Below are 26,397 nucleotides of genomic sequence, written 5' to 3'. Positions count from 1 at the left end.
CTTTTGACAGCCTCTGGGTCCCAGGTGGAGTGGGTGGGGCGAGAGCCCTCGCATTCTTCTCCAATCAACACCAGGGGTGTGGTGTCTTAGGCAAGGGTGGGTGCTGTGCGCCCTGCCGCCCACCACAGGCAGGGCCTGGGAACCCGGGGAGGACTCTCCCCACCTCCAGCCTCCGGCAGTGTCCGCCAGGCAGGGCGGGGGCCAGCCCTGGTGTTGAGTAGCGGACCCCAGGGGGATGACTAAGCCTTGGCTGCGAACAGACAAGAGCATGCCAAGTTATGAGACGATGATAACTCGCCCGGAGCCTCTGGGGTCGTGGCCGTGGGCCGGCAGGGGCGAGGCGGGCGTCCGGAGGGCGGATAAAAGGGGCCGCGCTGCGCCGGGGCGGCTTTCTCCGCGCGGTGCCTGCAGGGCTCCCAGCGAGTGGCAGCTTGGCAGGGGCCGTCCGGGCGGTCGGATTGGCACCTGAGCGGCCACCGCGTCCCGGCCAGGCGGGCAGACCGACCCCCTCCGCACCCCGCGCGCGGCTGGCGCAGGCAGGGCGCCCTGCCCCTCCTGGGGACCATCAGGTGCTGGCTGGGGGAAGCAGGGACGGGACGGAAGCAGGCGGTGGGAGGACCGACAACGCAGGCATGGCTGGGGCGGTCTGCGAGCCGGTGGCCAGGCCGAGCCTGACCTCCATCTCGTCTGGGGAGCTGCGCAGCCTGTGGACCTGCGACTGCGAGCTGGCCCTGCTGCCACTGGCACAGCTGTTGCGCCTGCAGCCGGGTGCCTTCCAGCTGCGCGGCGACCAGCTAGTGGTGGCCGGGCCCGGGGAGCCGGCGGCGGCGCAGGGGGGCTTCAACGTCTTCGGCGACGGCCTCGTGCGCCTCGACGGGCAGCTCTACCGCCTCAGCAGCTACATCAAGAGGTGGGTGGCCTCGCCGCGCGCCCCAGCCCGTCACCTGGTACCCGCAGAAGCCTCCATCCGGCTGCGGTCTCTGGGAGCCTGGGCTCTCCTCGCCGCCTGCGTCCCCGCGTGGCCCACTACTCCCTGTGCTTCTAGACTTTCCTTCTGCTTCCGTCACCGGGAGCCTGCATGTTCGCCCTGGTTCTCCTGCTTCTTGCACTGATATTTTGCAGCTGCTGCTTGAAGCCGCTCAGAAGGGCATCAGGCCCCGGGCGCGAGGGGGAGGGCAGGGGCCCCAAGTCAGAGCTCATGACTGGCGGATGCTTCTCCCATTCTGGCTCCTTAACTGGGTCAGATGAGCTCAAATTGGGGGCACACCCTTTAGGGGCTGTCTGCAGCGCTGCGAGACTCACATCCTGGCTTTGGAGCATGGGTGGCGGTGGGGACAGGGAGCATGCACCATTCTGAGCACGGCCAGCCCTCTCCAGTGAGGAGACCGAGTGGAGAAGCATGCAAAAGCTCAAAGTTTCCCACCTCTGGTCTCCCTTCGTGTTTCAAACATAAACAAAGAAACCGAACTGAGAAGGGAACAAAGGCCCTGGAAGTCCAGACTGGGGCCATGTGGGCTGTGGAAGGCACAGATAAGTTCTGGGGAAGTAAGTGTGAAACCTACGGGCCTTCATTGGAAGGAGGCCCCCAGGATGCTTGACTGTTGTGGCCAAAGTGCCCCCAAGCTCTTCCCGGCAGACATGAAGCTGGCAGGATGTGGTCCAGCCATCTGAAGCAGGCTTTGGTGCCACGGGGTAAAGGAGGGCACTTCAGGCCTGATTCCACATGGCCTCAGGCCTCCAGAGGTCACCCTTGGCAAGGGCCTGGAGTGCAAAGCCCTGTTATATTTGTGCCGAGAGCGCCGACTGCCTGAAGAGGCAAGCATGGTCTAGAGTTTGACTCAGAAATGAATAGGATAGCCAGTATTGAGACACAGTGCCTTTGCTACTGGGAAAGACAGCGTGCTGTGGCACCCTGTGGGTAGCAGGGAGCCAAGAGAGGCAAGCAAACCAAATGAGATATTGAACGTGCAGTCTCCAAAACTTCTGGGGAAAAAAGCTTGCTTTTCCAGACAAAGATAGTGAGGGCTCTGAATGCCTGAAGAACCATTTCCCAGCAAGAATTTCTCCTTCTCTTAGTGAAATGAAAATTCCAATCCCAAACCATAAGCGGAGGACTGTGGGAGGAACTGAGTCAGAAATCAGATGTGCGCAGATTTACAAAGAAGATACTCATTGTATTTGAGAACAGGGTATGAAAAATAAAAATGTCCAGAATTAACTGAAGCCATAGGTTAGTCTTTTGACAGAACCAGTTCTCCTAATTGTAGCAAACAGTGCTGCAGAATCTGAAATGATTTTGAAGTCTGTCATCTAACTTTTGCTTTGAACACCTCCTACACAAAAGAAAATTAAACAGCGGTGATTCCGTGACAGCTTTGAATCTAGAATAAACAACTGGGTCACAATGACCAGGTAACACAGACCAGGGTGCAAATACAAACCAACAAATAATAGGCTATCGTTGTATAAGCAATACTGTGAGGGCTTTTGTACCTGGGAAATAGCAAGGAGCCTCCAAAAATAATTTGGGTGATGGAAGGAGCTATCTATTGTCCTCAGGCAGGGAAAGAGGCTTTTATAACTGAGTGTGCCGTCCTGAAGGATGGCCAGGAGGGAATCTGGTCTAAATGGAGACAGCCTTCTAGGCAGAGGGAGAGGACTGGGTTGTGGGCAGCAGTGAGAGGTTCTGCCCTTGTGAATCAGGAGGTGGGCGGCATGCTGAAGCCAGAACTGAGATATCTAAAGTTTCACTCCTGTGAGCTGCCAAATTTGCCCAGTTGTCTTGGCTTCAGGGATAGCATACAACCTTCCTTCCTCCCTCCCTCCCTCCCTTCCTTCCTTCCCTCCCTTTTTTTGAAAAATAAGCTCTGGCCAGTTTTATTAAAGATTTGCATGATTTTCTTTCACCAGTCTGTTCTGGCGTGCTTCTAAAGATCTCAGGGCTAGGTGCAGTGCCTTATGCCTGTAATCCCAGCACTTTGGGAGGCTGAGGCAGGCGAATTGCTTGAGTCCAGGACTTCGAGGCCAGCTTGGGCAACATAGTGAGACCTCCTCTCTACAAAAATTAGCTGGGTGTGGTGACATGCACCTGTGGTCCCAGCTGCTTAGGAGGCTGAGGTGGGAGGAGGATGACTTGAATCTTGGAGGTGGAGGTTGCAATGAGCCAAGATGGTACCACTGCACTCCAGCCTAGGCAACAGAGTGAGACCTTGTCTCAAAAAAAAAAAAAAAAAAAAAAAAAAAAAAAAAAAAAAATCTCAGAATCCCCTGGATCAGTGACACCAGGGTGCCCTTCCTATGGTATTTTCCACCTGTTGTGCCCAATTTAATATTATGACGGCTGGAGTGGTAGATGGCAGCTTTGAGAGCATGTGGCTTAGTGCTGTATTTCAGATTTCCTCAAGACCAGGCAGTTGGTGGGGATGACCAGTTTCACTTGGCCTTGTCTGTCATCTTCAGAGCTGGCTTGCCCCAGCTTGTATTTTCCACCCTTCTTAATGGGTTGGAGCCTAGAGTGGATGGACTCCAGTGACTTTTCATCTTCTTTGTGGCCAACATATTCTGGCCTTGGGTGTGGGATGGCCTCTAAGCAAAGGCAGCCACCAAGATGGCCAGGGATCCCAAAAGGCAGAATGATTCCTGATCATTTTGGACCATAGAACTTTTGAGAATTGTATGTACATTCCCCAGAAATGTAGATATATACCCAATTTTTGGTGACCATCCAGGATGTTCATGACCTTGGACCCAGGTTAAGAGTCCTTGCTCTATTAATTATTTGGTTCTTTTTAACTCAACAAATATTTTCAGCATACGGGATAAGCCCCTGGTGTAATTAGAATTTCTTTCTGGGACCTCCTATGTGTGTGCTGTGGCTTTCATGAGGCCCTTTTCCAAGCAACCCTGAAAGGCTAAGAGCCACCAACCTTGACTTTCAGATGATTCACTTGCTAAGAGAGCAAGAGGATGATTTTAGCAGCACCACTTAGGTTCATTTTCTAATACTTGAACATTTTTATAAGTACATACCTACTAAGTAAACTAAGGAAATCTAGCATAGTGGGAAGGTTTAGTGATGGCCACCAGCCCCAAAGCTCCTTCCAGAACCTACTTGAAAATATTTGTCCTACTTTGTAGGATTTACGGCAAGATCTTTATTTTTATTTTTTTCTTTCAAGATCAGGGTTTTCACCCGTGTTGTAAACACAATGTGCTCAGGACACAAGATGTGGGTAATGTTCATTAAGGGAGCTATTCATTCAATACTTAAAAGTCAAAATTACCATTAACTGTGACACACACGCGTGCACACACATACACACACACCTTTTCTTTCTATAAAGCAGCCTCTTGGTGAAGTATAATGGCAAACGTTTGGCAAGGAAGACCTGGATTCCCTTCTTTTTGGTGCTCCCCTAGCATGAAAGAAGCTGCTTGGGGAATAAAAATAAATACAATAGTAATGGTGGCTACTAACATTTACTTGAATGGTGCAAAGTATTTCTCAGCTATTATCTCATAACAGTTTACAAAGTTCGCACTATTGCTCCTTTTTACAGATGTAAGCATTAGGACTCAGAGCTTAAGTCATTTACCTAGGTAAGATGCTGCTAAGTGGGAAGACGAGCAGAACCAGAAGAACCTATGCTTTCAGCAAATTACTTCGAACCTGAAATAATCTTGCTTTATCACTCATTTCCTGAATCTACAAATAAATAACTGGAATTATGTCGGCTAGTGCATATCTTGTACAATCAGCCTACAAAAGGAAGTAAGTGCAGTGATTTTAAAGGAGCCACTAAAAGCAGAGCTGTGACCTGCTCTGGGTGGGTGACAATCACTCCTACTCAGGGCAGAGAATGCAGGTGAGGTGGAGCGGCACTCATGGGGTTAAAATGAGGACAGGCAGGCTGGAACACACTGGGAAGTTTACTGGGGGAAGCCTCACCTCCATCCCGCAGTGGGAAGTGCTGGGCTCTGTCTGCCAGCTCAGGCCCAGTTCTCAGAAGAGAGTTCAACTTGAGGCTGGGAGGTTGGAAAATGTGGTCTTAGATGTAGCAACCTGCTTAGGACAGCAGCCCCTTAGCAGGACACATAGTGATGTTGGTGGAATAGTAACCATGCATGCATTGAGCTGTGAGATTTTTAGGAGAGTCAGTCTAGAGGAAGGGCTCTGCTCTTCACTAGCTGAATGACCTTGGGAAATTTACTTCCTGTCCATGGGACTCCATTTCCTCAACTATAAAGTGGTAATAGTAGTAACACTGAAGCAGCACCAGAAGCCAAGAGCTTTACACACATTATTTAATCTCTTAGCCATTCATGGGGTACCTTTTGTTAGCCAGATTCTATAGGTGAGGAAAATGAATGTCTCCAAGGTTAAAACACTAGCTGAGGTCACAGAGACAAAAATCACACTCAGATCTGATTACTCCACAGCGATGTGCCTCCTGGTCTTCTCTCCTTCCTGCCTTCTTCAGAGCCAGGCTCTGGACTTGCAGCCACACTTGGGTCTCCTTTCTACTCTCAGCTCCCCTGGTCCTTGCCACCTACCTGCCTGCCTACCTGCGTGCAGCCATCCTGTAGTCCCCATGGATGAGCTAGACTGTGACTCTTCCTGGGGTGCCCCCTGCCCCTGCTCTTGTCCAACCCTTGTGGGTTGTTTGGCTTGACAGGACAATCTCTCCTACTACCCATCTCACCCCAATACATGGCTCTAACCCCTGCCCCTCCTGACTTGCTCCCTTTGGCTTAACAGACAGGGAGAGAACCCAGTGGAGCCTGGACACGTGAATACAGAGAACTATGCATTTCTTTGGCGTTAGTATGTTTGAATGATTTACCAGTTTGCAAGCCTATGAATAGAAGGGACCATGTCTTAGACCAGTGCTTCTCAAACTTTAAATAAGCATGCAAGTCTCCTGGAAACCTTGTTAAAATACAGATTCTGATTGATTCTCGGGGGAGCCCCAGATTCTTCATCATGCCAGGTGATTCCAGTGCTGTTAGTCCAAGGATCACACTTTGAGCTAGAAGGTTATACGTTCATAATTTCATACCAAAATCGTGTGTTTTCTCATCTGTCTCTCTAGGAGATTGTATGCTTCTTAGAAGCAAGGCTATTCCCTTTCTCATCTCTGTGTCCCCAGTGCCCAGCACACAGTAGGTACTCAGTAATCATTCCTTGCATGCATAAATGAATGAATCATCCTCTGCCCCGGTCAGAGTTTCACACACACTAAGTGTCAACAATTCCTTAAGGAATGAATGCATGAACATGTGTACCCTTGAATCATGTCTGTGTGAGCCACAGACATTAGAGTGAGAAGTCTAAAAATTTTGCTTTGTTTCACTAGAACTAAGGCAGAAGGCAGAGGGAAGAAGGGAAAAGAGATTAGGGCGAGACTCTGTGTAAGGAGATCAAGCTAACACTGGAAAGTCATGGCAGGGGCATCCTGCTTCCCCCAAGAGTAAAATGGCTCTGAAAGTTTTTGCTTAGTGTCACAGCAAAGAATTATGAAGGTGACAAGCAGTTCCTGGGCCTCCTACACAGACTATTGCAGTGTGTGTTCCTCTTTGTCTCTGCTCAGCTGTCCATATATTTTTTTAATGAACACACACACACACACACACACACACACACACACACACACACACACACTCCACCCTTCGATGGAGTTCATGGAGGATTTGAATTCCTATTTGTCATTGAGCAGAAATTGTTAGAGCCAAGGGAAATTTGGGGCAGCTTTGAAAGGTGGGTGTCTTAGAGGTGGGCCATCTTTCAGTGACTCCTGATTTGCTAGAAGCAAAACACAATGCTCTTTTTCAGTCCTCCTTTTTAGATGTTGCTGTCATTAAGTTGTTCCCTTTAGCCTCCTAAACTGAAAAAATGAGGAAAGAAATTGGAACAAGGAAAGAGCAACTCTTGCTCATTTATCAGATGCTGAAATTTTCCTAATTTCCTGGGAACTTAAATGAACACAGCCCTGGTTGGGAGTCAGAAGTTTACAGAACTTCATCCTATGGGTTTGCCAAGTTGGCCAGGATTAGAGACACTCATGATGTTTATTAAGCATCTACTATGGGTTCAAATTCATATGTCTACATTGCATGTACTGCATTTACTCCTCATGAGGGAAAAAAATACTGTTATGCCCTTTCCACAGATGAGTGAACAGGTGCAGAAGGTTAAGAAGCCCCGGAAGGTCACAGTGAGTTGTGGCTCTGGAATTGAATTCACATAGCCGGCAAATTAGGACATGAATTCAATCTTATTTTGAAATACTGTGCTTCCCATTACATTGTCCTGCTGGGGGTTTTTTTGTTTGTTTTTTGTTGGTTGCTTGCTTTGGGTTGTTTGTTTGTTTGTTGAGATAGGGTCTTGCTCTGTCACCCAGGCTGGAGTGCAGTGGTGCAGTCATAGCTCACTGCAGCCTGGAATTCCTGGACTCCAGCAATCCTCCCGCCTCAGCCTCCTGAGTTGCTAGGAGTATAGGCATGCACCACCACACCTGGCTAATTTTAAAAATTTGTTGTAGAGGCAAGGTTTTCCTAGGCTGGTCTGGAACTCTGTTGCCCAGGCTGGTCTATAACTCCTTGCCTCAAGCAGTCCTCTGTCTTGACCTCCCAAAGTGCTGGGATTACAGATGTGAGCCACCACACCCGGACTTGTCCTGCCTTTTAATCTTTGGATTGAAGCCAAGCTTAGAAACTTTCACCCCAGAAGCATTTTGGGGCCAGGATAAAGCAATGAAGAAATGAGAGTTTAAGAGCCTATCTTAACGTGTTTGCTTTTCATTCCTAATGATAATTTCAGCAACCATCACATATATTCAATATGTAGAAGCAATATTTGCATTAGTAATTCTGAAATATCTATGATTAAAGGCACAGTGTGATGGCTCATGCCTGTAATCCCAGCACTTTGGGAGGCTGAGGCAGGCAGATCATTTGAGGTCAGGAGTTCGAGAGCAGCCTGGCCAATGTGGTGAAACCCTGTCTCTATTAAAAATACAAAAATTAGCTGGGCATGGTGGTGTTCACCTGTAATCCCAGCTACTTGGGAGGCTGAGGCAGGAGAATTGCTTGAACCTGGGAGACAGAGGTTTCAGTGAGCCAAGATTGTGCCAGTGCACTCCAGCCTGGACGACAGAGTGAGATTCCATCTCAAAAAACAAACAAACAACACACAAACAAACAAAGAATATCGAATATCTAGTCCCTAATATAATCTAGTAAGGATAGTCTTAAACTAAAACCAGTGATTACATGTCAGAAACTTAAATATCTGTGCCCCTTAACAACTAAGTTCTCTGATCTTATTGTATTTTAGTGAATGCTCACATTTATTTATTTCAATGGAATTTCAAGGTGTTTAAAAATTGGACCATAACCGGGAGGCTGGGGATGGATGAATTAATGAGGTATTCCTTATCTGTGGTCTGGTTAGAGATAAGGAGCTTATTAAGTAGGGATCTTGCTACAATCTCTTGTCTGTCGGTTCTGGCATCAGAGATCTTCTATAAGCAGTGTTTTCACACATCTGTGGTATAGTGATAACTGGCATGCGCTGTGATGAGGTTTACAGCCTGTTAAGGAGCTGAAATTCAAGTACCCCTGAATCATCAAAGGCAGATTAAATTATGTTGCATGTAGTTTTATTATCCAAGGTGTTTTATGAAATTCAGGCTCAAAAATGGATAGCTGATGTGTAGGTCACAGATTACACTCAACATGTGGCTATCCAGCAAGTTTCCTTCTATGACCATGCCAAATACCTGCTCTTTGAGCCCAGTAGCATTCGAAAAAACCTTCCACCAAATTCCAGGGAAAACTGATTATTCTCTGAACCAGAGATCATTTGTAAATTGAGATTTTTATCTGTGGAACCACTGACCCATCAGCTATCAATCAATTTTGTATGCAGAGGGAAATATTGTACTGGCGTTTGTGTCATCAGAAAAGGCATCAAAACTGCAGATTTTCTGGATGCATTGTACACAAATGCCATGCGCTTTCCATTAAGAATGACAATTGGACTCCAGATATTGAGAGAATAGAGGAATCACCCTGAGGAATATACTAAAGGAGCTGAAATGACCATGACTGAACTCCATGTAAACAGGGTGGTAGGAGAAAGGGGAACCTGCCTCGAGTGGGTCACAGGTGGAGCCTGCCCCTGCCCCTGCATCACCCAGCTATCTTTTTATGTTTATGTAAACCAGACTTGCCCTTTTCTTCCTCTTTCGCTGCAGGGGCTTTCTTTCTCTTTTCTCCACCTATAACCTCACCCCACCGTGTAACCACAGATTTCACCTTCTCTTCACCCGCTTTCCAAGCCACTCTTGCCTGCCTGCCTAATGATAACTTCAGCAACTATGATAAATATTCAATATGTAGAAGCAATATTTGCATTAGTAATTCTGAAATATCTATATTTGTGCCGGGCGTTTGGCAGCTGAATAGATGGATGGCAAGAGGGATGGGTGAGCACAGGGGCACCCTGCACTGCCTCCTTCCACTGCCCCCTTCCTGGGCTCTGAGCCCCTCCAGCATGATGAGGCAATGAGACACATGTAAATGCTCACCTGGTGTCCGGCTCATCAGCGGGATTCAATGAAGCTGCTGAGTGAATGAATGAATGAGCCCAGCAAATGGTGGTTTTCTTTTTCCCGCCTTCTCCTTTGCTTTCTTTCTCTAGTAACTTTTGGCAGTTGGTCAACAGGGATAAAAAGGGTAGGAAAATTCTCTCCCAGCTGATGTGCAACACCAGCACCACTCCCCTCAGTCTGCTGAGGTTCCCCCATCTCAGCCCCTTTCTCCGGGTCTGCCCTGGTGAGGATGAGGGCAGGGGAGCGGTGAAGGAAGAACCATTACCAATGCCCTGTGTGGGTCTGCATTCTCTTACCTGGCCGTCCATTCCCTTGAAACACCCCAGCTCCTCCTCCCAGCGCCCCTCCTCCATTCCCATCATCCTCTCCTCTACTCCTGCCATCCTCACCCGCTCTGTGAGCGTCAACTTCCACACCGGTCTTTTTCTTCTCTGGAACACTGCAGCCCCATGTTCCCTCCCCACCCCAGGAACAGCCCCCAAGCAGCCACCACTACAGATGTGGCGGGAGGTGGAGACTGCTTTAAAATCTTGCTGAAATAGAAGGCAGGAAGCATTTTAGAGGCTCCATCAGGGGTCAGGTTTTAAATGCTCTCAAAATCAGGTCTGACAGTCCCAGCAGAAAGATAATGACACAGATTTCTAAGAAACCAAGCTGGGAGACAGCCGAGTGGAAGCTGTGTTTTCCTGCCTCAGGGTAGATATTCTCTCGCATGCTCTTGACACATGCCCTGGTCACTGTCTTGTGTGCTGGCCCCTCCAAGGGGCGTTGGGAAGGGACGCAGGGGAGGGATGCTGCGAGTACTGTGGCCACCACTCCCTGCAGCGGCTGTTTTCTCGCCAAGGCTGTGATTTTCATGTCAGGCACTGGAAAGACAACCAGCCAGAAAGAATTGCTTGGAGCTGTCTCTGCTGATGACTAGATATAAGAAACAAACATGCTGTGGTGTAGCACAAGGCAGCCCGCGTGCTCAGCTCAGCCAGCCATTCGCTCCGTGCAGATGCTCGCAGCTGTGTCAATGGGGAACCAGCTCCGGGTTTCAGAGAGACTGCAGCAGACGCATCCTTCAGCCCGCCGGGGGCCGTTCAGCTTGCCGACATCCACATGGCATCTGAGTTTGGGTTTAGTTAGAAAATCAGCCAGCTTCTTGAAGGAAGCTAATCTGCACTTGGACCTTTTTATCAACAATGCAGATAGGGACGTAGCTAGGCTGCTTGGAAGATGTGAAGGGCAGGGGAGAAAGCTAACATGCTGGATGACAGAGTCGGGATTCAGAAAGATCTTCCTAAATGAGAATAATGAATGAAAACCAAAAAGGCTAAATTTAATAAGGATGTAGTGAAAAGTCCAACATCAGTTGTTTTCATTTTTTAATTACACAAGCTCAGCATAGGGGAGATGTGAATTAGTAATAGTTCATATGAATATTGGTTGATTCTATAATCTATGGAGGGGGCTGGTTTATCCTGGGATTAGTAGGGGAAGTGGGGAGAAGGAAAGGAAAATTCTAGGCCCACAAGTTAGACAGGATGACTCCCCTGGAGAAAATTCAGCTAATTCTACTTAAGTTGAATTCATTCTCAATTCAGAGGGACTTAGAGCTCTTATTGCTTCAAATGAACCCTTTTAGCCCAAATGACAGATGATACTGATGATGATCTGGTACAATCTGAGAGCCAAACATCGATGCCAGGACACCCCCAGGATCATGGCTGCCTGTGGGCTGCACTCTGATCCTTCAGCCAGTCAGCCACGACCAGAAAGATTCACTTATATAGTGACCTCTGTAAGGACGCATTTCAGGGAACTTCCCTCCAAGGTCTGTGGCTGTGGCAGACACCTGCCCAGTACATCCCCTTCCTAACTTAGATGAAACGGTATGTTACATTTGCAATGATCTCTGCTTTTTCATAGGTATGTGGAACTGACCAACTACTGTGATTATAAAGACTACAGGGAAACTATACTGAGCAAACCAATGTTGTTCTTTATTAATGTACAGACCAAAAAAGACACCTCAAAAGGTAAGTATCTATTTTAGTCCATTCTTACACTACTGTAAAGAAATACCTAAAACTGGGTAATTTATAAAGAAAAGAGGTTTAATTGGCTCACGGTTCTGCAGGCTGTACAGGCTTCTGCTTCTGGGGAGGCCTCAGGAAACATAATCATGTTGGAAGGTGAAGGGAAAGCAGGCACGTCTTACATGGAGCAAGAGGAAGAGAGCAGAAGGGCAGGTGTTGCACACTCTTAAATAACCAGATCTAGCAAAAACTCACCCACTATCATGAGAACAGCAAGGGGAAAATTTGCCCCCATGATCCAGTCACCTCTCACTAGGCCCCTCCTCCAACACTGGGAATTACAATTCGATGTGAGATTTGGGCAGGGACACAAATCCAAACCATATCAGTACCTAAATAGTTTTGGTTTGGTCCTTGCTGGGACCAAACTGGGCTGGGGTGTGGACTGAGGCATGCTGATGAGCAGGGCAGAAATCAGCTTGTGACGAGGTGGACAGCAAGGAGCCTGGTGTGTGAGGCCACCTGAAGCACAGCACAGGCCTGCAGAACAAACCCCTCAGTGATCCTAGGGCAGAAGCTACCTGTCTGGGTGGTTTCTTTTCTACTTCCTGCCTAGGCGGGAAGTGATCTGACATTCTGAGACTTTGGAGTTGCAGAAATGACTAGAGTGATGAGGATGATATATAACATGCTCTACCACATATCAAACACTATGTCTAAGAAGTGCTCTAATGTAATGGATCAGCACAACAACTTTGTAGGGCTTATCAACTGAGGACGTTATGAACATGAACATCATTACTATCAATAATTATTCTGGGATGAAGATATAAACTGACTCGGGCAAACTAGGATGCATAATTATCCCACCTAGGAGGTACTTACACTATTCCCATTTTATAGATGAGGAAACTAAGAAAATAAATAGCAGTTGTGGATGCTTTTCTGTTTCATGCTATGATGTTGGAATGTCGTATTTAGACACATCTCTTTATTGTTTCTTCCAAGAAATCAGATTAGCTGGTAACAACTATATTAAACCAAATTTCAGTATGAAAATGTCTCCATTTTGCCTTCCTCCTCCTGCTCAGAATGATATGTGGGGGAAGTCATGGGCATAACGTTCTGTAATAGAAGTAGAATTTCTTAAACTTGCTTCTAACTAACATTCTTAAAATGAGTCCAAGGGACTAAGAAATGATCTACAAATTTCAAATAGATTTTCCCAAACATTCACTCTCATTCAGGTTTGTGGAGCTCTCTCTGCTCATTTGACGATAAAAAGTCACGATGCTCTTTCTGCAGAAGAGGCCAGGAACAGAACGCCCAGTAGCAAGAAATGCTCATTAGAACATCTGAAGCCCACGTGTTCCTTGACTTGATTATAACCAGAAAGTCAGATAGTTCTTTAGGAATGTAATTCACAGCTGTATCAAGTACACCTCCTGCATCCATCACTCAGGAGGAATCTAAAAAAGGAGTAAGAGCCCTCTTCATTTTAACATTTTAATGAAAGTATAGGTAGTGGTACAAGGAGGAATTTGTAGGTAGCCTACAAAATGTATGAAGTTGTCGAACAACTATTATGGAAGGAGGCAGGTGTCTGAGGCATGCTATAATGTAATGAATCGCCACAGCAGGAATTCAGAAACCCAGTACTAGTTAATTGTGATAAAAGCTGTCAAATGAAGAGGCTCCATGACACAAAGCTTAAGATGATCAATTTTGAATTGCAAAATTGTGATTAAGGCAATATGTCCAGTCTTGCTGTTATTTTAAACTGCACTTTTGTGCAAATCAGAAAAGGCTACCATTTCCTCAAGATGATTACTAATGCTTCCCACAAGTTTGTCATAATATACAAATAATGTCTTTAAATGTGAATGACAGCCTCTAGAGTTAGGCAGTGTACAACCTCCCCCATCAGCACAACCATGAAGTGTGGTGGCCATGAGTATATAACGAGCCCAGAGGTGCTGGTTTGGTTTACGTGAGATTTAATTCAAGGTATCAAGCAGTTTGCTTACTTTGTCTGTCTATTGTGTTAAAGAGGATATAAGGCAGCTTATATCTAAAGCGCCCAAAAAATAATTTGGGAGAAAGTAAAACATGGGTAAGAAAAACAAGATAAATAAGGTTAGTTTAAAATGCCTTCCTCGAGGACGTAAACACTTGCTGTTGGTGGACCAAAGGTTTGTCTCTGAGATATCTCAAAGCCAGTATAAAACATTGAGTTCTAAAACTCACACAGTGGCTGGTCCCTGGCTGTTAAATGGAGGAGAACACAGGTATCTATGTGTCTCCTTAGACCAAGGACTGAGTAATTAAGGCCACGGAGCTTGATGCTGGGGAGTGGAAAAGTTAAGAGGTTGCTGGTTACTAATATTTAATATTTTATATTTCCTAATGAGTAAACAACCTTCTTTTGGCTTAAATCATGTAGAATTGGACAAGAGGGGTTACAAAACCAAACTAATCAATCAACAACAAAAAAAATCTGTCTGCCAGGACAGACACATGGTATTATTTAAACAACGAGAGGGAGATGTTTTCCCACTTGGGATTGTGTTAGAGGTAGCGGCAGGGAGAAGAATCAACCTCCAGTTGTCTTGGTCCATAGAACCCTAGACTAGCCATTTGTCAGAAGCATGTCTGGTCCCTGGAGAGAATGGGGAGAGCAGGGCATGGGGTGGGGGTAGGGGTGGAGGTGGAAAGCATGGAGCAGCCCCATTTCCTGATCTTTGCAAATTTTCTTTTTCAAAGAAGAAAGTTTCTGTAAGAGCCAAGTTGTGATTTGAATACCTAGCAAGTCATGGTGACTCATGCCTATAATCCCAGCACTTTGGGAGGCCATGGCTGGCAGATTGCATGAGTTCAGGAGTTCAAAACCAGCCTGGGCAACATGATGAAACCCTGTCTCTGCAAAAAAATACAAAAATTAGCCAGGCGTGGTGTGAATGCCTGCGGTCCCAGCAGGACCGGAAGGCTGAGGCAGGAGGATCACTTGAGCCCAGGAGGTTGAGGCTGCAGTGAGCCGTGATTGCATCACTGTACTCCAGCCTGGGTTACAGAGACTCTATCTAAAAAAAAAAAAAAAAGAAAAAGAAGAAGAAAAAATCCAGCACGGCAGGAACATGAAAACTGGCTATCTCGATCTTTCACTTTCCTTCCCCACACTGGATACATGCCGTGGAGGCACACTTCTCATCTGTGATAATTACAGAGTGGAATTTTTGATTTCTGAGACTCCAGTGACAAACTGCAGCCTTGTGGGAGCTGATTGTCTAGCCTGCCTTTATAGCGGCCCAGAACCTCCTTCAAATTTGCAAAATTCTCAGAAACACTTCTAGAAATCTGGCGAGGCTTTTTAGTAAGGATGTGAGGGAGCAGAGAGGAAGGTTATAAATGAATAAAATCTCCAAAGGAGGCGGGAACCACTGCTATAGCAAGTTCTAAGAAGCATGCTTATGTCACATGGACATACTTGTTTCTGAATTCTGCTTGCTAATTTCTAGAAAGGACATATGCGTTTCTTGTGAACACAAGGCACCCCAAGATAAGAAGACAGATAGAGCAAGGGATGGACATGGTCATCTCCTCAGTGATTGGAGAAAGTTACCGGCTTCAGGTAAGCCTAGCCTGTCTGAATCCAGGAATGTCAACTACTTGGAAGGAGCTCATGCATTTCATGCAGGAACTGAAGCCCTATTGCCCTGACTTAGGCCAAGAGAATGGCCCTTAGAAAACAAAGTGCATCCGGACACTTTGTTCTCGAAGGTAGCATTATTGCTACCAATGAAGTGAGTTTAGTTCTTAGCGACCTATTAGAAATGGGGTAAAAATACATGTAATTTTGGCCAAGCAGTTCAGAATTTTTAGATGGAATACGATGCAAATGCAAAGTTTTGTTAGAAAAAATAAAGACAACAGTTTAAAAATATCTGTGAGAGTGAAAGGGAAATAAGAGGTATGATGTTTGGATATTTGGGCGGTTGTTAGTTCTACGATGTCAACAGGATACTTATGTCCAGGAAGTCAATGCAATGTTCCTCTCTCTTTCAGTTTGATTTTCAAGAGGCAGTGAAGAATTTCTTCCCCCCAGGAAATGAAGTGGTTCATGGAGAAAACTTAAGCTTTGCATATGAATTCAAAGCTGACGCATTATTTGATTTCTTCTATTGGTTTGGGCTCAGTAATTCCGTTGTAAAAGTAAATGGAAAAGTTCTGAATTTGTCAAGTACAAGTCCAGAAAAGAAGGAGACGATTAAGTTATTTCTGGAAAAAATGAGTGAGCCTTTAATCCGAAGGAGCAGTTTCTCTGACCGAAAGTTCAGTGTAACTTCCAGAGGTATGTTAAAAATTCCCAAGGACATGTGGAAAGTAGTTAAATAAAAGGGTAGAATAAAATAATGGAAGAGAGTCAATTGATTCAAAAGGCAAGACCTATTAATAAAAGGGAAACAGATCACAAAATTCAGAAAGTAAGAGGTGGGACATGTTTATTACCAAAAACAAATGTAGTGACTTTTCCTTTTGGGCCCCTTTAAGTTTTCTGACATCAGGATTATATTATGTGGTATAATCCAAAATAACTTTAAAGATTATTATTAATTTAAATGAGTATTAATGATCATTTAAATATTATTGGCAATTATTTAAATATTAAGAAAGAACACTGCCTTCCAATTGTTCACATTCTGTACAACAGAATGTGAACAAAAATGGTGAGTTGGGAGGGGTCTACGTGGTCAAGATATCAATCTTTTTTTTTGAAACAGAGTTTCACTCTTGTTGCCCAGGCTGGAATTCAGTGGCAAGATCTTGGCTCTCTGCAACCTCCGCCTTCTGGGTTTAAGCCTCAGCTTCTCCTACCTCAGCCTCCCGAGTAGCTGGGATTCCAGGCACCTGCCACCACGCCTGGCTAATTTTTGTATTTTTAGTAGAGATGGGGTTTCACCATGTTGGCCAGGCTGGTCTGGAACTCCTGACCTTGTGATCTGCCCGCCTCAGCCTCCCAAAGTGCTGGGATTACAGGCGTGAGCCACCGTGCCCGGCCAAGATATCAGTCTTTCACTGTATTTGGAAGGGTTCTCCAGATTTGGACAGAGCACAAAAGAATAACTCTTGAGGTTTCATTTAACACACTCTTGATGACATATGGCAAGTTCTTGGTATTGACACCTTTGTGGCTGCAGGTGGCATGAATCACGGCTTGTCTGGATGTGTCTTCTGCAGAGCCCGTTCTGTCTGTCTTTTGCTAGCCTGGACTGTAGAGCAACTTCCCTGAGCCAGGACTCTTGCTGCTAATTGCAGAAAACCAGCAGTCTCTGTGAAGCTGTGGTGTTCTCAGAGTTCACCTGTAAAATAGAGAGTCCTCATTCATTGTATTTACAGCCTGTGTTTTTTGCTTTTGTGTGTGTGTGTGTTTCATTTTTTGAGATGGAGTCTCACTCTGTCACCCAGGTTGGAGCGCAGTGGCGCCATCTCGGCTCACTGCAACCTCCTTCTCCTGGGCATAAGCAATTCTCGTGTCTCAGGCTCCCAAGTAGCTGTGACTACACGTGTGTGCTACCATACCCAGATAATTTTGTGTTTTTAGTAGAGATGGTTTTTCACCTTGTTGGCCAGGCTGGTCTCGAACTCCTGACCTCAAGTGATCCAACTGCCTCAGCCTCCCAAAGTGCTGGAATTACAGGTGTGAGCCACCATGCCTGGCCACAGCTTGTGTTTCTTTCTTCAAATGTTTACAACAAAAATGCTTGCTACTAGCCATTTCTTATCCTAGACGTGGTCTCTCTCTTTCTCTCTTCCTCTCTCCCCTCCTTCCTCCTCTCTCTCTCCATCTCTTTCTCTTTCTCTCTGTGTGTTTTTCTCTCCTGCTCTTTCTCCATCTCTGTCTTCATTTCAGTCTCCATCTCTTCCATCTCCATTTCTGTCTCTGTTTCTCTCTCTTTCCCCTCTCTTTCTCTGTCTCTCTGTCTTTCTATTCTTCCCATGTTGTTTCAGCTTTCTCTGCCTGGGAGTTCCTCACAACGATGCCTTTGTGTTCTGCTCCATTGCAATCATGTGGAGGATTATACTCTGATCCTTTTGAAGGGGATGATTAACTGGCCCTTTTGCTGCAGTGCCATATGTGCCTGGGCCTTTCTCTGACACCCCTCAGTTCACCTATCAGCCCCAGAATTTTCCGGTTTCAACATGGCTCACCCTCTGTCCTGTGGGCTGCCTGGAGTGTCCACCCCATCTTTGGGACACTGAGGAACGTTTGAAGTTAGGCAGAGCTTCCTTAAAAGTTTACTCTAAGCCGGCCCCGGGGCCACTTCAACTTGAGAGGAGTGTGGCAGGGACCTTCCTGGAAGCTGTCATCATGCACTGCAGACAGCACAGCCAAGTCACACCTCCTGCTTGTCACGCAGTCCAAACCTGGCATCACAACAGGCAGAGCACAGGGCCACCAGGGCGCTAACCTGGCTCCATCCCCTGCAAAAACTGGCCTCTGTCCTCAGTAACTGTTCCCAAAATGTAAGCCTTTGGCCCTCAAGTGTGAACGAGTATATTAAGCTCATTGAAAGTTTACTCCAGCCCACAAGAAAGCAAGTGACAATCTTGTCCTACTAATAAAGAAAAAGCAACACATTTCTGTTTAGCCTTTTGAATTTTTCTGAGGAAGCCAGGATTCTCTATTAATTATTGAAATAGTTATGTTGCATGAATTTGAAAGGCACTGTTGGCTTTTGTTTTTTTTTCTTTCAGTGATAGTAATAATGCAAGCCTTGTTTACTGTTTTTTAGGTTCAATAGATGACGTTTTTAACTGCAATCTGTCACCCAGATCGTCTCTGACAGAGCCTCTTTTGGCAGAATTACCATTTCCAAGTGTTCTGGAATCTGAAGAGACACCCGACCAATTTATCTGATTGGACTGAACATTCTAGCAGTTGCTCCTACACTCCAGGCTTGTGCTAGACTATGGGCTTGGGGGAGGGTAGAAGGTGGGAGGCAGGAACTTCCACCTGCGTGTCAATCTCCGGCTCCTCCGTGGCTTCTACGGAGGGCTACTCTCTTCTGCCTCTGTGGATGTGATGCCCTGGCAGGCGATTCCCAGGGCAGCTGGTTCCCCTAAAGATTATGATTACCAGGATGGAAAGGCCTTTGTCCTATGGCATTGGGTGGGGCTGGGGGATATTCTCTACTTTGAACTCTTCTCCAAAGAGGCAGAAGGGCCACAGAGTTCTGCCACCTTGAGCATTTTTCTCAGTTCCCTGGGAGTTTTCCTGGCAGCCTGTGTGGGAGTGGTCTGCCTGGCTGTTGACCCAGCATGCTTCATAAATCAGGATTTGGCCCTCTGCTTGGGGCATCCAACCCCTTGAACTCAGACCTATTGCGCAAGGGGATAAGAGTTCTGTTCTCTTGCCAACCTGGCTGGGCAAAAGCCTGTGCCATCTTTCACCGGAAGGCAAATGTGTTTTTCATCCTGCCATATGACACCTATGAGAAACGTTCACGGTGAGATTCACTGGAGGAGTAGCCAGGTTGCTAGGACAGTAACCCTGCCACACACTGCCTGAAACTGGAACTCCCTTGGCCTCCCTCTTAACTAAGTGACCCATGTGGAATGAAGCCAGGAGATACAGTACGGAACAATGAGAGGGGAAGGGTATTGGACACGGCAGTGTCCTCCTTATTGAAAACACATTATGTCAGTTGGGAATTTTAAATAAGCTTTTAGCAATCCTAACACTAAAAGCAAAATGGAAGAAAGCTATACCATCACCATAATACATTTTTCATCTCATGGCTACAATGGAATTCTTGAAAAGGAAAAAAATCCTATCTACATATAAAAACCTGCATGAATGAATCACTACATATGCTTATAATGAGGAAGAGTTATGGGTCCTGAGTGTAATTTTTTTATCTTTTCTTAAAAAGTTTCTGTGTTATGCATTTTGATAACACTACTGATGATCCTTCCATTTATATTTTAAATATTATGTACTGCATTTTCACAATTAAAACTTTTCTTAGCATTCAAACTAGAATTGATTAAATGTATGACTGAGGCTTCATGTGAGCTTTCCATTGTGGTTTGTGGGTGGTGTATTTGCCTTGTAACTTAGTGAATTACAATAAGAATTGTGGGTTTTCATAGCCACTTTCTCAGGAAGAACCTTTTGAAGAACAGGGCTATGAAGTATTTGAAGAAAGGAAATAAAATTCGATACTGATCTTTCAGAAAAGAGAAGGGGAATGCTACTTAGTAACAGAAGAGGTTAAACATTTATTATTACACTCAGTAAAAAAATGAAGAGTATTAACAATAAACTAAGTTAACCAGTGCAAACAAACCTTACGTGAATATCAAATATGAAATGCTTCCCAAAGGAAACAGAAACTCTATTCACAAAATTGACAAAGAAGATTTATTTATTTATTTATTTTTTAAGTAGTGGAATTGAGAAAAACCATCAGTATCACCCCAGGAATGGACTAAAGATCTGGAAGGTTTCTTTCACCATTAAAAACTTCTTTTCAGTCAACTCTGTACCAAATGCATTCACCCATTCAATATTCACTCAGCAAAGTTTTATTGATCGCCTATAAGAAATATACACTGTGCTAGTGTATTTTATTAGTAACTATCACAAAGCAGTTATATTGGGCAATCTTTAAAATTGATGAAAAGTCTAGGAGCAGATCTTCCTGGGTAAAAGAGACCTCACACTGAGTATAAATGTGGCCCAAGCTGATATTTTAACAGTTTAAGGTCAATACAATCTGTGGGACAACAATGACCTAAGCAAGTCATTCATTCATTCAGTTCATCTTCATTCATTCAACATACATGTTTGAGTGCACACACCAGGTAGATGCTGGCATACAAAGGTGCCTAAACATGGCCCTTGCCTTCAAGGAGCTTCCACTCCTGTAAAAGAAGACCCTTATATAAGCTAATAAGACTAATAAAACAAGTGCTCTGAGATAAATTCAAAAAGGAAAACATCTAAGATGCTTATAATCAAGTTCTGGAGATAAAAACCAATTACATGTAATGGAAAATTTAGTTATTTTATTTTATTTTATTTTTGAGACAGAGTTTTGCTTTTGTTGCCCAGGTTGGAGTGCAGTGGCATGATCTCGGCTCACTGCAATCTCCGCCTTCTGGGTTCAAGCAATTCTCCTGCCTCAGCCTCCCAAGAAGCTGGGATTACAGGTGTGTACCATTATGCCCAGCTAATTTTTGTATTTTTGGTAGAAACGGGGTTTCACCGTGTTGGCCAGGCTGGTCTCAAACTCCTGACCTCAGGTGATTCACCCGCGTCGGCCTCCCAAAGTGCTGGGATTGCAGGCATGAGCCACCATGCCTGGCAAAATTTAGTTTTAAAACACATATTTAAGGATTGATTGATCCAAGTGATTGATTTACCCAAGCTCTCAGTGATCTTGGAGGCTAGTCACTTATTCCAACAAGAATGCAAGTCCAGAAATGATTTACAGAAAGAGGGAGGTTTTTTTTGTTTTTGTTTTTTCTCATTGCCTGATGGTACTAGATTGATTTTTGGCTAAAAGATAATGTTGCTCAACTTGACCGCCTACCTTAATTATCAGCTTGAATGCCGTTTTACTGTTTCAAATATCCAATCTATCCTCAAAGAGCAAAGTTATGCCCCCGTTGAAGAAATTCAAAATAATATGTGTGTCAGTTTTCAAAGGGAGTTTCTAAAGAATTTCAAAAATGCTTCAAGCGATAGCAGCAGTAATACGGTTTGGCTATGTCCCCGCCCAAATCTCATCTTGAATTGTAGTTCCCATAATCCCCACATATCATGGGAGGGACCAGGTGGAGATAGTTGAATCATGAGGGTGGTTCCCTCGTCCTGTTCTCATGAGTGTGAGTCAGTTCTCATGAGATCTGATGGTTTTATAAGGCGCTTCCCGCTTCACTGGGCATTCGTTCTCTCTCCTGCTGCCCTGTGAAAGAGGTGCTTTTCTCCAAGATTGTAAGTTTCCTGAGGCCTCCCCAGCCATGTGGAACTGTGAGTCAATTAAACCTCTTTTCTTTATGAATTACCCAGTCTTGGGTATTTCTTCATAGCAGTGTGAGAACAAACTAATATAAGCAGCATTCAAATAAATGATTACTTTGGAAAAGAGAACATTCATTTGGATGGATAAGTGCTGGTATAACAGATTTAAAATGACTGTTCACTTTTGCTGTTTGCTACTTGCATAAACCTGAGAGAAGAACTAACAATGGAAGGCGTTGATAATTACCCAATGGCCGCCACAGCCTGTGCGTTTCTTAAGTGTTCCAAGAAGCAGCTGGGCGCTGTGGCCCACACCTGTAATCCCAACACTTTGGTAGGCTGAGGTGGGTGGATTGCTTGAGCCCAGAAGTTTGAGATCAGCCTGGGCAAAATGGTGAAACCCCATCTCTACAAAAAATACAAAAAAAAAAAAAAAAAAAAAAGAGTTCAGAGAAGAATTAGGGAGAGAAGGGCTGGCCGAGGAGGGAGGTCACACATAAAAGGGATTGATGAGGTTTTGATAGAATCAATAGTCTAAACTTGCTGTTATGGTTTTATTTAGATGAAATATAAGTAAATTTGGCAAGTAGCAAGTTAGAAGCAGAGCTTAGAATTTACCCCATTAAATTAGACTATCCTAATAGAAAGTAACTATATAATTGTTTTTTCTGGAATTTCCAATAAGAGGACTGAAATTATTCTTGGACTACTTACCTACAACCCCTCTTAGTGGCAACTATGACCTAGACGACTCAACAAGATCTGAGTCTGTGATGGCTAATTTTACGTGTCAACTTGACTGGGTCACAGTGCCCAGATCTTTGGTCAACAGTCATTCTGAATATTTCTGTGGGGGTGTTTTTGGATGGGGTTAACATTTAGATCATGGATTTTGAATAAAGCAGATTGCCATCTCTGATGTGGGTGGGCCTCATCTAATCAGTCGAAGGATGAACTAGAATAACACATTGGCTTCCCCCAGCAAGAGTGAATTCTGCCAACAGCCTTCAGACTCAAGCTGCAACATCAACTCTTCCCTGTGTCTCCAGCCTGCTGTCTTACCCCACAGATTTTGGACTTGTCACAACTGTGTGAGACAATTCCTTAAAAGAAATCTCTATTTAAGGATACTCGAATCAAAGCATTGCATACTGCATCATAATAGAAAGTCTTTTGTCCAGATATAAGAGCAAAGGCAGAGATGCTTCACTTTGTATCTTTGTATCCAAAGCAGTTGACGAGGTGGCAGATTGTCTGTGACCTCTTCTGGGCTTTTGGCAGTGGCCACCTGTCAATTCTTTTACCCGTTCTTTATTAGCTTGCTCTTTGAATTTTTGCCTTCAACTCTTTCCTCTCTCCCTCTCATTCAGGAGATGACCTTGCCTCTCGTATGACCTGGAGCAGTGCTTCTCAAACTGGAATGTTCCTAGTAATCCTCTAGATCTTGATAGACTGCAGACCCTGATTTAGCAGCTCTGGGCTGGGCCTGAACGTCTGCGTTTCTAACCAGGTGCTGCTGAGGTTACTGGAGCACAGCAAGGTTCTAGAGCCGTCCATCTCAAACTCTGTGAATCACCTGGGATCTTGTTAGAAATGCAGCAGCTCAGGCTCCGCCTGACTTCCTGAATCTGAATCCGTGTGCTCACACACGCCCAGGGGCAGGTAGGCACACTCAGATTGGGGAGTGGCTCTCCAGCACACCTGTCTTCTCCAGGCCTGGGCCCCATCTGCTCTCTCCTGTAGCTTCAAGCTCTATCTTTCTGCTCCTGACCCTTGGCCTAGGAATTTGGTTACTCCTTCCCTGTTTTAAGTAGTAACTCTCTCTACCTGAGCCCCTCCTCCACCCCTGGTTAAAGGTTTTCTTCTCTGTTACAGTTTAAACTTGAGTGTTCTGTATTTGCTGTCTCTTCACCCTTACCACCCATCCCAGTCTTTACTACTTCATATCACGTTCTCTATGTGTGTGTGTGTGTGTGCGCGCGCGTGTGCATGGACATGCACACACAGGTGCATGTGTGCATACAGAAAGAAATTGATTGTCACATATTTTTCCTTTTTTGTTTTTGGAGATGGGGTTTTTCTCTGTCACCCAGGCTGGAGTGCAGTGGCACCACCACAGCTCACTGCAGCCTCGAACTCCTGGGCTTACTCTATCCTCCCACCTCATGGGACGACACATGTGCATCACCATGCCTGGCTAATTTTTTCATTTTTTGTAGAAACAGGGTCTCCCTATGTTGTCCGCGCTAGTCTCGAACTTCTAGGCTCAAAGGATCCTCTTGCCTTGGACTCCCAAAGTATTGGGACTACCAGCCTGAGCCACCACGCCCAGCTGTAATCATTTCAACTGAAAATAACCAATTAACATTTCACCCATTCAATACAACTATTCTCAATTGTTTTGGATCGATTTGAAACTCTGCTAAACACATACCAGTAACCTAAATTAGTAACGTAGATGCTTTAATTTCTGAATGATTCACTTACTCTGGCAGAACGATGTGGAATTTTGCCTCTCCTCCTTCTGGAATGAGAGGCCAGGATTTACTTAAACTTCCAACCTGACCCTTCACTACACTATTTAACCCAAGCATGCTCAGGTGAAGTCCAAGCTTCTCAGGGTGGCCTGCAGGGCATTCCACCCCAGCCGGCTCTCAGTTTCCCCTGACACACTTTACAACATGGCAGTATTAAACTACTAAAGGTCTTGGGACTACACACACTGTTCCATGCCTCTGGCCCTTGAGCTAGTTTGCGTCACCTCCCCCTGTTCACCTGGCTGACTCCCAGCACCATTGAGGACCCAACTCAGGCACCTCCTCTTCTAGGAAGTTCGTTCACTATAATAATCAGGGCATTGCCCCAATGCCATCGCACAGCTCATATTCAGTGCACGGTCAGTATTTGTTGAGGGACAGAAGAAAGCAGGGGAAATATTCTACTTAATCATTTAGAGGAGTTGCCTCAGGCAACCAGAATTCAAAGGCAGGAATAGCGCTATACCGCTTGCCATAAAATGGATCCACGCAAAAATACACTTTGAAGCAGAAATGAAAGACTGTAAAAGGAATGAAGATCAGAATAGCAACAAGAGCAATACCTTAGATTTGTGTGATTTTACAATTTATAAATTATTGTTGGATCTCATCATGTTTACGGCAGAGCGAGGTAGGTGCTGGTATTCTCATTGACAGATAAGGATACCAGGGCTCAGGGGAAGGGTCTGCTCACCCTAAGGGGCTGCAGTGACAGATCTTTTGGCTCTCTATTTGGTTCCTACCCCACCATTTCACAGCTTGCCTAAAATGAGACAAATCGTAAGATATTAATAAGAATTCACTTTCAAAATTCTATATACTTGCTGCTCTATTTTAAAAATATATTTCTCTTAAATTATGCTATGCTAATTAGCTCTACCATTTCCAGACAGTAATCTGTTATTGGGTGCTACTTTTTAAATTTAGATGCCACTACTAAATCCTAATTTAGACTCATTCCTTTTAATAACATCTATGCCTTCTAATGTGTTCCACCCTCCATTGCTTCAAAATATGAGAGTTTATAATGTGTTGTATTCATTCCATTATATAGATAGAACTCTACCTTCAGAAAATTCTAGTTTAGCTCTTCATTTTAAAGACATTCCTTGCATATATATTTGGGATCCTTACCTTGATGCTTTTTCTGTGTCTTTTGATAAATTCCTCCTTTGTTACACTGCACTGTTTCTCTGAGGTCTACATTAGAATAACCTCTTAAGAATAAGGAACTGTTGTGAATTGCTTTGTAAACAGGTTGCCAGCTGACTCCAATATGTATTTCCTGTCTTCTCTTTTCACCCAGGTGGGTAATAACTGTGTTGTCACCTGGAGGCAGTCAGTAGTTACTAACCACCCAGTATGTCAAATTACCAGGTAGTGTTATCCAGCAAAAGGGGCTCACTGCACTAGAAATCAACAGTATGACACCAAGTTTTTGAGAAAAGAAAAGTTTCATATTGCAAGTCAACTTCTGAGGAAACAGGAGTCCAGTTCAAATCTGTCTGCTTGTACTGGCTTTAAAGCAGTGATTTTATTACAAAAGGTTTAGGGGTGGATCCTGGTGTTAGCAGGTAATTGGTGGAAGCAAAGGGGACATCTGGGAGGTCTTCAGGCGTGCATGGTTCTGTCTTCAAGCTTCCTCGTAGGTCCCATGTGCAAATTCGGAGGGAGTTGGTATGAAACATGTGGTAAAAATTCAGGCTGTGACATCAGCAAGCTTGCTGTGTGCAAACTCCATTTGGCCTTATTGATTCCAGCTGATTTCAGTCAGTTTTGTTGTAAGCAGAGGGAGTTTCAGCAAATTGTTTCTTTTCTAATCTGCCCCTGAAAACAAGAATCTCTGTTATTGGTGTCTTTGACTCTTTGAAACAGTTTCAGTAGTTCCCAGGATATGAAGATAAAAGACCCCCTTCATCAGTGAAAACTCTCGCAAGAGGATGAAAGACATAGCTTCCTCTATAAGAGTAGAAGAACAATTAATTTGACACTCACAAACACTATGGTTGGTGCCAGGAACGTGGCCTGGTGAGGAGGAGAGTGTCACATCCTCCTTGCCCACTCCTGTTTCCATGCCTGCGTTTCCCCTTCTGCCCCTCTCCTAAGCCAGGATGACCCTTCTGACTGCATGGAACTATCACAGAAACTGCTTCTATTTACACCAGACAACTTGGGATTCAGTCTTCTTGCTTGGT

At 44.9% G+C, this 26,397-nt stretch overlaps 1 protein-coding gene and 1 long non-coding RNA gene across 5 annotated transcripts; one reads left to right on the top strand and one right to left on the bottom strand.

The window, feature by feature from the left end:
- The first annotated feature begins 386 nt into the window (after window positions 1–386).
- On the top strand, window positions 387–19,673 carry LOC105485972 (mesenteric estrogen dependent adipogenesis). Its single transcript, XM_011748613.2, has 5 exons — window positions 387–910; window positions 11,529–11,638; window positions 15,154–15,266; window positions 15,701–15,986; window positions 18,430–19,673. The coding sequence occupies exons 1-5, from the start codon at window positions 633–635 to the stop codon at window positions 18,552–18,554; spliced, it is 912 nt and encodes a 303-aa protein (XP_011746915.2). The 5' UTR covers window positions 387–632; the 3' UTR covers window positions 18,555–19,673.
- On the bottom strand, window positions 10,793–26,397 carry LOC105485971 (uncharacterized). Of its 4 annotated transcripts, none has more exons than XR_989859.3 (3): window positions 26,198–26,397; window positions 25,337–26,029; window positions 10,793–10,899 (listed from the first exon to the last, which is right to left on the bottom strand). It is a non-coding gene; the product is annotated as an uncharacterized lncRNA (long non-coding RNA). The 4 variants fall into 4 exon arrangements; XR_989861.3 differs by lacking the exon at window positions 10,793–10,899 and adding an exon at window positions 16,877–16,995; XR_989860.3 differs by lacking the exon at window positions 10,793–10,899 and adding an exon at window positions 21,996–22,073.

This window comes from Macaca nemestrina, chromosome 16, assembly GCF_043159975.1.
Source record: "Macaca nemestrina isolate mMacNem1 chromosome 16, mMacNem.hap1, whole genome shotgun sequence".
In the NCBI taxonomy this organism is placed as follows: Eukaryota; Metazoa; Chordata; class Mammalia; order Primates; family Cercopithecidae; genus Macaca; species Macaca nemestrina.
This window is presented reverse-complemented; position numbering and strand designations above follow the sequence as displayed.

Bases quoted from the DNA above. Each gene is read 5' to 3' on its own strand.
- LOC105485972 (XM_011748613.2), top strand. From the start codon at position 633: ATGGCTGGGGCGGTCTGCGAGCCGGTGGCCAGGCCGAGCCTGACCTCC. The intron at 11,639-15,153 runs GTAAGTATCTAT...GCTAATTTCTAG, and splicing joins CAAAAAAGACACCTCAAAAG to AAAGGACATATGCGTTTCTT. The intron at 15,267-15,700 runs GTAAGCCTAGCC...TCTCTCTTTCAG, and splicing joins GAGAAAGTTACCGGCTTCAG to TTTGATTTTCAAGAGGCAGT.